The following is a 12518-nucleotide window of genomic DNA, read 5'->3' as shown; positions in this document are numbered from 1 at the left end:
GGTGGGAAATACCTTTCATCCTAGACATACCTCTAATTCTCATAGATGAGACAGTAGAATTGCAAGTTCAAGGCCAGCCTAAACTACATAGTGAGACCCTATCTAAAAAAAATAACTAGAAAGACTGATTTTCCTTTAAGTGCGAGTTTGGGACTTAAAAAATCAGCACTCCAGAGAAAGGCCATGAATAGAAAGAGTTAGCCCAAGGAAATAAGTTTACTTTCAATTTCTTTTGTTCAAGTGCTAAGGCTTGTAGTCAGGAATTTGCACGCATGTCTTTTTGATCAAAGCTGGCCTTCTGAGCCACCTGAGCCACAGCTCTATGTCTAGCTTTCTGCTGGCTGTCTGGAAATAAGAGTCTTTCAGATCTGTCTCCTTAGACTGGTTTCAAGATGAGATTCTTGGCTCTTAACCTCCTGAGTGGCTAGGATTACAGATACAGGCCACTGATGCCCAGCACAAAGAAGTATTTCAAAGTAACAAATTTTCTGGCTGCAATCAGGGATGGAAAAACACACTTTTTAGGGCATATTTATCATTTATCTTTCCAAATAGCCCCAGTGACCTTAAAGTGTATTCCTCCTGCCTCAACTTCCCAAGTGATGAGACATAGGTGTGTTTTGTCATACCCAGCACCAATTACTCTTATTTAAAATCTATATAATTTTTTCAATTTAAATTTCTCCCTCACATAAGTTCTACATTTTAGAACTTCAAACCAAGAGTTTCTTAAGAAAAAAATCCAGAAAAGTTACTGCTTTCATAACAACCTGAAGTTTCTTGGCTATAACTTGGCTATAACTACTATAACTCCCCAGCTGACTATGAAGGGAGGAGTTTACGAGCTGAGCCAATTGTGACTGCTTAAGCAGAACCCAGAAAGAGGGCAAAGGAAGACCAAGAACAAAGGAAAGCAAAATCAAAAGTGAACGTGAAGAAGGTAGGCAAGGAGAGAAGGAAGGCAGGACTACAAGGTTTTCAAGAATATGAAGAGAAACAGAAGTAGTCCTATTTCAACTAAATATATAGATTAAAAAAATCACTAAACAATTGCTTCTCTTGGGTTTCCCCTAAATTAGAATATTTGGAAGGATTTATGTGTGACCAAGAGCAACAAAGGGTACACACTCAATTCAGATAATAAATACTGAGAGTACATATTTAAAGTATTATGGAGGTCTTTCAAACCGTTAAATTCGTAGTTACCTATTAACAGCCAAAACCTTTTTCCGTTCCTCTTCGATCTCAGTCTGAGCTTTCTCAGTGTCAGAGTTCTGAATGACAAACATGTCCATAAATTGCTGCCGTTTCTCCATGAGGTCATCCACCTCTTGGAGACAGTCGTCTTCCACCTAAACACAGAAGATACACATTGTAGACAACTCCTTTATATTAATGAGGTCAACCGTTCTGGTGTTACTGATAATCTAAGTGAGCTCCTCGTGCCTGTGTGCTGCCTTGACCTCTGTCATCGTTCCACTGTGCGTATGCTGGCAATCACTATCTATCACTGCCTTCCTCTTCCATTTTGGATCATGCCATGACTTGCCTCATTCCCACTGTCCAATGAGAAGTGCTCTTGATGCTGTGACCTTCCAGACCACCTTTTGAGCAGCTTTCATCACTTCCTGAGGCTTCTGTACGGTGCCACCTCTCGGGCTTTCCCTCCAGAATCCCACTGTTGCTCTGTCTGCCGGAGTCTCAACCTTTCTCATAACGTTTCAATTTATTCTCCTAAATGCGCCATGTCTAAATCTGTGGGTCTAGCCTAGATTTCTACTACATTCCCGATTCATCTGTGGCACCTTCTTGCCTTCCCTTCTCTCTTGACATCGCCCCACTAACACACACCTTTAGGCATTCAAACTGGCTGCTCAATGAAGGTTCTAATTTCAGTAAAGAGGAACTGGAAGCCACCCATTATAAATACCTTCTTTAGCTTAGCAGTTTCTTCTGTATCTTTCTGGAGTGTTTCTTTTAATGTGTTGATCTTGCTCCGTTTCTTCTTAAGCTGGTTCTGATTATATTCAATTTGAACATTAAGCCGAGTTTTCTGTTTTTCAAATTCCAATCTAGTATAATAAAGTCGAGCATTACAAGTGGTAAGCAGAGTTCCTTTTACATACAGAAAACTCTATGTAGCTCATTTCCAATTTTCGTAATGATCACACCAGGCACAAGTAGCTCAACTCTGTAATCCTAGTTACTCAGGATACTGAGCTCTAAGGATATTGGTTCCAGGCAGGCAAGTCAATGAGACTCATCTCCAATAAACTATCAAAAAGATAGAAGTAGAGCTAGGCTCACATGGTAGAGCACTAGTCTTGAGCAAAAGCAGCTCAGCGACAGTGGCCAGGACCTGGTTCAAACCCTAGCACTAAAATACACACACACACACACACACACACACACACACACACACACAGAAAAAATGGGATAGGAGATGTGTTCAAGTGGTAGAGCACCGACCTAGCAAGAGCAACGCCCTTAGTTCAAACCTCAGTAACATAAAAAAAATTGTGTCTATACATATACACAATTAGGTAGATTAATCGTATTTAGGCATTTAAATGACAACTCCTTCGTATAACATTGTGTGTTCCTTACAAGAGAACTAGAAGGGGGCTGGGGATATGGCCTAGTGGCAAGAGAGCTTGCCTCGTATACACGAGGCCCTGGGCTCGATTCCCCAGCACCACATATACAGAAAACAGCCAGAAGTGGCGCTGTGGCTCAAGTGGCAAAGTGCTAGCCTTGAGCAAAAGGAAGCCAGGGACAGTGCTCGGGCCCTGAGTCCAAGGCCCAGGACTGGCCAAAAAAAACAAACAAGAGAACTAGAAGTCATATTTGCTTTTTGTTAAGGTTTGTTAATTTTTTCTAAGAAAATGAATTTCTGCTCATTCTTTCTTAATAAACGTAAATAAAAATTACCCCAGGCACAATTCCTCTAAATTAAGAAGTTACTTTCTATGTATATGTAAACTGTTCATCAATATCTTTTAGTAAACATACCTTTTTTGATCAACTTCTTGATGCTGTTTAACACGTGTATTCTCAAATTCACGAATATTTGCCACACCAATTTCTTCACAAAACTGTTGGAATATGTCATCTTCAACCTTTTAAATTATTTTAAGACAACTGGTTAAACAAGGAATTTTAATAAATAGATAATGTTTAAATATAAGTCTTTTTTGCTCCAAGATTTTCCTAGATTAGGCCCAAAACTAATCCACTTCAATATTACTGTCTGTGGTCACTACTTTTTCTTCTGTTATCCCTATAAACTATGCTAAACTATGTTCAAACTACATGTTAAACTAATAACTGGCTTTATTAAATGTTTTGACTTCATGCAGTTTAACATAGAGCTGGAAGGACTCTATTTACTACAGCCACAACAAAATACTGCTATTTTACACAAATCATTCCTTATACATGAAAAAAAACTCTCACAGATTAAGAAAAGAAAGAAAGGTTAGAGCACAGAGTTAAGAATCATGCTTAGTTAGGAAACTAAGCATGGTGGTTCACATCAGTAATCCCAGCTACTCGGAGGCCAGCCTGGGCAAAGTTATCAAGACCCTATTTCAAAAATAAGCAAAAGGGCTGGGGCATAGTTCTACTAGCCTGAGCTAAATCCCCCCAAAATAATACTTAATTTCAACAAGTTTTCAAAACATTATGTACATTTGTAGGAGAGAGATAAATTTAAAAGTTCAGATTTTAAGCCAGGTGCTGGTGGCTCATGCCTGTAATCCTAGCTACTCAGGAGGCTGAAGACGGTGGTTCAAAGCCAGCTTGGGCAGGAAAGTCCATGAGACTCTCATCTCCAGTTAACTACCCCAAAAAGCCAGAAATGGAGCTGCCCTGGCCTTAAGCACAAAAGCCCAGGGACAGCCCCCAGTTCCAGAGCTCAAGCCCTAGGACCAGTACAAAAAAATTTAAGATTTTAGCTGAATATGCATTAAATATAAGTGTGCTGAGGCAGAGGCAGGAACCAGTGATCACGTGCAGGGCAGAGGCACAGTGTGTGATACTAAAGTGTAATGAATTAAATAAGAAAAGGTAAAAGGTTCATGCCACATTTTAAGTAAAGGCTAGATGACCAATCTTCATTGCCAGAGCCAAGCTAGTTTATAACAGATGCTTTATAGAGTAAGTACTGAGCAAATTAACATTAGATTAAGATAACCTGAATGTCAAAGGCAAGGGAGGAAGGAAGAGGCTTTAGGTTTTACATAGGCCGAGGAGCTTGGTGAGCAGAAAGGAGTACATACTGGTCATTGTGTCTGGAGTTGGCCAACAGCATATCCCAATAAAAGAGATTGTTCTGATAAGGCACTTGAACATTAGGTGCCCTGAATCTGCTCTAGTTTAAAACCATATATGTTGTTTAATAGTCAATATAAACATTCATCACCTTGTCTATTTTTTCTTGAAATTTTTCAATTTTTTGCTGTTGTTCTGTGATTCCTTCATTCAGCATAGTACACTGAGCCTCTATATTTAGTAATTCGCTTTGTAGTTGAGATTGTTCCTAATAACAAGAGAATTTTTTTTTAATATAGCAAGTTTAGTGTTATACAGTGAGGTCAAAACAGGATAGGTGTCTTTACAATCAAGGAGGATTCTAGAAGCAAAGATGGATGTGGTATGTAATAGATTCAGTCATACTATTGAAAACTTACACACTGTGCTGTAACTCTAATTTCCACATCTTTCATTTTCAGGTCTGAGACTGGAACTCAAATTTGGTAACTGATGCTTTCACTCATTGGCTATTGCTCTACCAACTGAGACACACCTCCAACCCCAACCCACCACATTTTATGCACATCTGCATTACCCGGGAAAAGTTAGTAAGCTGCTTCTTTTTAATCATCTCCAGTTCACTCTGTGAATATTTGAGTCGTGTCTGAGTTCCTTGTATTTGAGTCTGTATTTGTTTCAAATCTATTTCCTTGCGGAGTGCCTTCATCAAATCCTGAAAAAGAAAGAAATGTCAAACATTTTACAATAGAAGAGTCCTTTCACTCTTCAAAATGCTTTCCCCTATGTAATAACATGATACACTGATTTTCAGACACAGCCCCTCTTCCCATTCCTCCTGTAAGAGGCTAGCCATAGAAACACATTGAGCACCTGAAGGTGATGTCATACAGCTTCCTCAGAAAATAAACACACTGGGGCTGGGAGTATGGCCTAGTGGTAGAGTGCTTGCCTTGTATACATGAAGCCCTGGGTCCGATTCCTCAGCACCACATATATAAAAAAAGCCAGAAGTGGCGCTGTGGCTCAAGTGGTAGAGTGCTAGCCTTGAGCAAAAGGAAGCCAGGGACAGTGCTCAGGCCCTGAGTTCAAGCCCCAGGACTGGCAAAGCAAAACAAAACAAGAAGTAAACACACTTCCCAACAGGAAGCAGAAGTCATGAAAACACCGAGTGGATACGTGCTCCACGCATGTGTGTGCCATGCGCCCGTTGCCCCCTAGCTGGGGTGGGAGCAACCCACTGCCTTGCTCTGAGAGCCTCCTGTTCTTTTCTGCTTGCCTTCTCCATTCCCTTCTCCCAGCACTCATCCATTATACAACCAAAACAAAACAAAATTTGATCTCACCACAGGTCCAGCTTGTAGTTCTGAGTATGGCAGTCTGTACCAAGCACAGCTTTGTGTTTACGAGCCATCTGGGCCTCTTTTAGCTACTCTATAGTGCTGGCCTTGGCCCTAATGTTTCGTCCTAATGTCTTCTACATCACTTTGTAAAGAACAGAACCTAGGTTCTTCATCGAAAATGAATAAAAATTGCTAGGCGCTGGTGGCTCACGCCTGTAATTTTAGCTACTTAGGAGGCTGAGATCTAAGGATTGTGGTTAGAAGCCACCCGGGCAGGAAAGTCCATGAGACTCTTATTAATTAACCACCAGAAAAATGGAAATGGAACTGTGGCTCAACGTGGTAGAGCACTAAACTTGAGCAGAAAAGCTCAGGGATAGTGCCCAGGTCAAGTTCAACCTCATGACTGACTAAATACATAAAAAGGGACTTTATCCTCACTAAAAATGTCATTTAAAAATTGTTTTACTTTTTGTTTTTAAAGACAGTGCCTCATAGTTCAGGCTAGCCTGGCAATTGCTATGTAATCCAGCCTGGCCTAGAGCCACAGCTTCACTTCTGGATTTCTGGTGGTTAAATGGAGCTAAAGGCCTCACAGACTTTCCTTCCCAGGCTGTCAAACCATTATCCATGATCAGATTTCAGCCTCCTGAGTAGGTAGGGTTACAGGCGTGAGCCACTGGTACCCTGGCTCTATTTGTTTATTAAGTAGTTGTACAAAAGGGGTTCAATTCTAGGAGTCAGGTTTTGAGCATTATGTGATAATTTAGTTTTGGAACTATGTATTATATTAGGGGAAATCAGTCTTTGCTTTTTGTACTATGCATTAAATTCCTAAGGGAAGTCCAGTCAGTCTTGTTTTTTGTACTACCTTTACGATTTTTTTTTTTTTTGGATGACAGTCCTGGGGCTTGACCTCCTGGGTCAGAATACTCTCCGGAGCTTTTTTGCTTAAGGGCAGTAGTTTTCTATTATTTGAGCCAGTTGCGCTCCAGTTCTGGCTTTTTTGGGTGATTAATTGGAGAAAAGAGTCTCACGGATCTTTCTGCCTGGGCTAGCTTTGAACTGTGATCCTCAGGTCTCAGCCTCCTGGGTAGCTAGGATTACAAGCATGAGATGCTAATACCTGGCTATAATTTTTTATTTTAAAGTTATACAAACTTCATTAAAAAAGAAAAACCTTTTCTATAATCTAAAGTAATCTAAATAACATTATATTAAACAGAATCAGTTGAAAATCGTTGCTGAATTTTTTTAAGTTGTAGTAAATTACATGTCATAAAATATGCAACCAATTGCCACATTTTTTTCATTTTGTAAAACTGAAACTCTAAATCCATTAAAGAACACTTTATTTCCCTTTCCAAAGCCCCTCGCAGGACCATTTAACTTTTTATCGCTCTGAATTAATGGAATAATTCAGTATTTGTCCTTTTGTGACTGTTTTGTTTCACTTAGCATAATTTTCTAAAGGTCTGAATCCAGTGCCAGTAAAACCAAAACCAAAAAAACCCCAACAATTTTAAAATGCAATTGTTGTTCTTGCTATCTTGTAAGTTTTATGACACAAATATACCTTGAGCTCCTGGACCAGCTGATTCCTTTTGTCTTTGAGATTCTTTACTTCTTTCTCATCCCAGCATCTAGCCTTCTGTCTTAAGTCACTTGATCCTCCAGAAATCACCCCAGATTTTAAAAACAGAGTTCCATCAAGGGCTACTGTCTATAAAGTGAAAAAATGTTTTACCACCGAGAAATGTACATGACACATACAAAAATAAGAACCTAACATGACAATTCCTACAGCTGAGAATTTTTAGATGAGAAAACCACTTACTGAGTTTCACTAACAAAAGATCTAGCTTATGAAGAAACATCAATGAACAAACTACAGATACAAATCTCATTTTATTAACACCCAAAGCAACTCTAGGCAACAAACTAGCATCAATAACAAAGACTTCAAACAAGTTATATAACAGAGTTCTAAAACAAACTGAATATTGAGAATTAAAAATCAATGGTATATTTGGTATCAAATAATTGGCATTACATAATCTAATTATGAAAAATCTGACTTAGTTGGCAGTGGGATATTGTGAAAATGGCCTTAATCACTTTAGGATATCCAAAATACGAGAATCTCTAAATGAACATAACACTAATGAGATCAAGAAAAACATTTAAATGGAATCAAGCTCTAAAATAGCCTGGAGTTTAAAGTCATTGAAGTATGCCTATGTTTTACTCAACATATGAAATCTATTCTCAACATTTTACAAATGTTCCTAGTTAATTAGTTAAAGTCGGGGATCATTTGTGACAGACAAAAATCGTATCAGTGAGCTGACAAAAACAAATCCAGCAAACAGCCTCCTTCCTTCTTCCCTCTTTCCTTTTCTTCCTTTAAAATCTTTTCAACACTGGGGTTTGCATCCAGAGTCCCACACTTGCTAAGCAGGCTCTCTGCCACTGAAGGCACTCTGTCAGTTCCTTTTTATGGTATTTTCAAGACAGGGTCACCTTCTATGCTCTGGAAACATAAGGGAGCTGGGATCCTCTTGTCCTCCCTGTTCTCTCAGGGATGAGAGGAACGAGCCACCAGGCTTGACTCCAGAGAGGGAGTAGCCTCTGATCTCTTCCTCTCAAGTAGCCAGGATTGAGCTGCCACAGCCAGCAAGTCTTTCGTATTTCTTCTTTGAAGATACTCTCTACATGAGTGCTGTATACTAAGGCATCCTGCCCTAGAGACTGGAGCCAGTGAAGGATAGTGCGGGCACGCAGGGGCACATGGCGAGTAATAGATAAACTTGGTTTTATTCTGAAAAATCTGGAAGCGGGAAATTATTTTTAACTGAGTATGTCTTAGAAAGTGCCATAGACTTTACATAAAGAGCATCGCTCTTTTTAAGGCTGTATACATTTCCACTGTATGTGCTTTTTCTTTTTATTTCGCTAGTCTTAAACAAATGCCTAGGTTAGTTCTACTACATATGATTGTTCAATCTCTAGGCCTTGCACATGAATCATTTCATATGATTAAGTTTACCTAGATGCTAAATCCCCATGGAGTATAACTAGTAAAAATGCCCTTCACAGAGCCAGTGAATTCCCACTGCCAGAGCATACAATGTCATCACTTTTCATGGTTGCCAGTCTGACAAGGGAGAATAGTATTGATGGAAGTGGTGCTATGGCTCAAGTGGTAGAGCATGAGCCTTGAACCCAAAGAGGCTCAGGGACAGCACCCAGCTCCTAAGTTCAGGCCCCACGACCAACAACATAAAAATGTTGACAAGCATTTCTCATATTATGATTAAGATTCATTTTTCGTGTTTAAGAGGCATTATATTTCTTTGGATAAGAACAAGTTTGCTTATAATCTGTCCATTTCCCACTGTATTATTACTCTACCTATTAGTTTGCAGGAACATTTGCTCTTTACTATGAGTTGCAAATATTTTCCCCAGTTGGAATTTCTCTTTTTATAGATTTTCTTTGTCTTTGCTGTGCTGTCCTAAGGGAGTTCATGAGTCCTAGATTTAACTATCTGTAAGTTCTAGGTTGGTTTTTCTTATAAAGAGAACATATGAAAACATATGTAAATGTGAGTTGCATATTTATTTTGAAAAGGGGGCAGGGAGAGGGAAGGGAGGGAGGGAGGGAAGGAGAGCCACATGGAACACCTTGTAGACACCGCTTAGACTTCTCTAAAGAGCCATCCAATTTCTTTCTTACTTTCCGTCTCTCAGGTCCGCTGAATGCAATATGTCTTGCTTCCTCCACCGTTTCACAGACCAGGCCATTTCCGCACACAAACTGAATCACTTTCTTCAGTTGAGGAATGTGAGTCTTTATGACATCAATCATCATTTTGCAGCCTTTAAGTTCCCTTAGTCTTTCATTAATTGGCTTGATCTAAAAGGTTTAGAAATACTTGGTATATTAGTTATGATAAAAAACACTAATTGCGGGCTGGGGATATAGCCTAGTGGCAAGAGTGCCTGCCTCGGATACACGAGGCCCTAGGTTCGATTCCCCAGCACCACATATACAGAAAACGGCCAGAAGTGGCGCTGTGGCTCAAGTGGCAGAGTGCTAGCCTTGAGCGGGAAGAGGCCAGGGACAGTGCTCAGGCCCTGAGTCCAAGGCCCAGGACTGGCCAAAAAAAAAAAAAAAAAAACAACACTAATTGCTGCTGGGTGCTGGTGGCTCAAGCCTGTAATCCTAGTTACTCAGGAGGCTGAGATCTGAGGACTGAGGGTCAAAGCCTGCGAGGCAGGAAAGTCCATGAGACTCTTGTCTCCAATTAGTCACCAGAAAGCCAGAAGTGGATCTGTGGCTCAAAGTGGTAGAGTACTATGGTCTTGAGCACAAAAGCCCAGGGACAGTGCCCAGGTCCCAAGTTCAAGCCCCACAACTGACAAAAAAAAAATTCCCAAATGCTCATTACATTTTTTTCTCATAGAACATAGATGACAGCCAAAGATTAACAGTATGCACCTATATGTAACAAGTTTGACAAGGACATGATAAACTATGTCCCAGAATGTCTTGCAGAGTATTTTTAAATACAAAAACGTCATCAGAATCCAGAAGAAAGAACCTCCAGATCCAACTCTGTTCCAAGTACATGGAAAAAGAACAATGCATAAATGCTCCTGTGTCTCCTCTCATAGCTTGTAGCAGAAGACAATACCCACCCAGATGTGTACATGAAGAACAGTATAACACTAAAGAGTCTGAAAACCACTGAAGAATCAAATCATCAGGAAAGCCTTCAGACCTTCAGGCTGTGACTTTCAGGTCTGGTCTATATAAAGCAAAAATATCTGCGAGCCTAGCACTATAGCTCAAGCCCACAATCCTAGTTACTTGGGAGACAGAGATCAAATCACAGTTTAAGACCTTCCCAGGCATGGAAATTCATAGACTATCTCAACCAGTGGCATATATTTGTTGTCCCAGCAATAACGAGAAGCACAAATAGGATGACTGCAGTCCAGGCCAGCCTGGGATAAAGCAAGATCCTTTCTTGAGAACAGCCAATGCAAAAAGGGGCTGGTGGAGTGGCTCAAATGCTAGAGTACCTGCGTAGCACATGCAAGGCTCTGAATTTAACACGCAGTACTACAAAAACGTATCTGCAATAAAACCAGCAAAAATGTTTTAATATTTTTTAAACCAAACAAAGCAAAAATCCCATAAAATGTGCACATATGTGCATATGCATAAAGAAGTTGATAGAAAAACAATCTGAAGTAGTTACTATTAAAGAACTGGACACTGAGAAGGGGTACAAGTATTCCTTTATATTTAAATATACTTCTGTATAATATTAAGAAATAACTTTGAAGCTGGGTGCCAGTAGCCCACATCTGTAGTTGTAGCTACTCAAGAGGCTGAGATCTGAGGATCGAGGTTCAAAGCCAGCCTGGTCAGAAAAGTATGAGACTCTTGTCTCTAATTAAGGCACCAAAAAAGCTGGAAATGGAGCTGCAGCTCAAGTGGTGGAGCACTAGTCTTGAGCATAAAATCTCAGAGACAGCACCCTGAGTGCAAGTCCCAGGTCTGGCATACACACACAAAATAATTTTTAAGTAAGTCTGTCCTGAAAAATTGTATGTGAGGAGTAAGTAAAAGATTTTACAGGCCAAAAAGAAATGATTTTACAGGCAGGCAAACTGAAGCAACAAGTCTTAATGGACCCAGCATGACTAAAGTGTGGAAATACAAAAGGCAGGTCTGGCTGTAACACCAGCTAGCATTTGCAGAGCCTCTCATCCATGTAGGTGCTGTGCCAAGTAATGATTCTTTGAAACAATTCAATATGATGAGGACTTATTCCTTTACTTGACAATGAGGAAATTAAGGCTAAAAAAGAAAACCTGAAGAATCAACTGACATAGCTACTTAGCAGTAGGGCTGACATTCAGTAGCCGAGAGCTACATAGCATCAGAACAACACTCTTCTTATCCATGCTCTCTGCCTGTAGTTGAGAGGTGGGACTGCTGAATGAAAGAGCGTTTTCTTTAGGAGACAATGAAAAGTTTCTGGAGGTTATCATCCACAAAGTTCTTTGTTTGTTTTGTTTTTTGCCAGTCCTGGGGCTTGAACTCAGGGCCTGAGCACTGTCCCTGGCTTCTTTTGCTCAAGGCTAGCACTCTACCACTTGAGCCATAGCGCCACTTCTGGCTTTCTCTGTTTATGTGCTACTGAAGAATCAAACCCAGGGCTTCATGTATACAAGGAGAGCATTTTACCACTAGGCCATATTCCCAGCCCTCCACAAAGTTCTCGTGTCAAGAACGTCAGTTCTGGATATACTACAGGATCTCAAAACAGACCTCAAGGCTTAAAATCTAGCCTGTACCACACTAGACCAAACAATTGAACCAACAGTTGCAATTGAGTTGTAGACTGTACGTCTTATCTGCTTCCCACACTTAGCTATAGAACAAATCTATTGTTGGCTACTGTGGATCAATGGTAGGATTATGCCAAAACTAGATTAGCAAGAAAAGACCTGCTCCAGGAAAGAGCAGCCATATATTCTCCATCTGCTAATACATTAACGCTAGCCTTAGTTGTAGCGTGGCTGTCATCCAAGCTACCTTCCTCCCTTCCCATAGCTCCCATAGTTATAAGCAATAAAGGTGTACTTAAACAGACTACTGAAAGCCAAACATAGATTTCTTACATCAAGGTAATCTAGAGCGAGGAATGTCTCAGGCTCTGCTCTTTCCTCCTTCAGAAATCGAATGCAATCCTTTGCTACCTTTTCAGAGGTGACAACTATGGCAACCATGTACCGGCCAAAAAGCTTAGTCACAGCCAGCTGGTATTTCTTATGAATAGGGTGACACAGGTCAAGCAGTCTTCCAAACTTAGCAGGTTTTTCG

At 40.2% G+C, this 12518-nt stretch overlaps 1 protein-coding gene across 1 annotated transcript in view; it reads right to left on the bottom strand.

Annotated features, from left to right (window-relative positions):
• Positions 1-12518, bottom strand: part of Smc1b (structural maintenance of chromosomes 1B) — a 53029-nt gene that overhangs the window by 14055 nt on the left and 26456 nt on the right. The window contains exons 10-17 of the mRNA XM_048339826.1: positions 12317-12502; positions 9354-9533; positions 7192-7338; positions 4850-4987; positions 4424-4540; positions 3013-3119; positions 1931-2072; positions 1207-1352 (exon numbers count right to left, since the gene is read on the bottom strand). Coding sequence (XP_048195783.1) covers positions 1207-1352; positions 1931-2072; positions 3013-3119; positions 4424-4540; positions 4850-4987; positions 7192-7338; positions 9354-9533; positions 12317-12502 — 1163 coding nt within the window. The remainder of the gene's footprint in view (positions 1-1206; positions 1353-1930; positions 2073-3012; positions 3120-4423; positions 4541-4849; positions 4988-7191; positions 7339-9353; positions 9534-12316; positions 12503-12518) is intronic.

The sequence above is a fragment of the Perognathus longimembris genome, chromosome 1, assembly GCF_023159225.1.
Source record: "Perognathus longimembris pacificus isolate PPM17 chromosome 1, ASM2315922v1, whole genome shotgun sequence".
NCBI classification, from domain to species: domain Eukaryota; kingdom Metazoa; phylum Chordata; class Mammalia; order Rodentia; family Heteromyidae; genus Perognathus; species Perognathus longimembris.
Note: the sequence above shows the minus strand (reverse complement) of the source record. Positions and strands in the feature narration are given on the sequence as shown.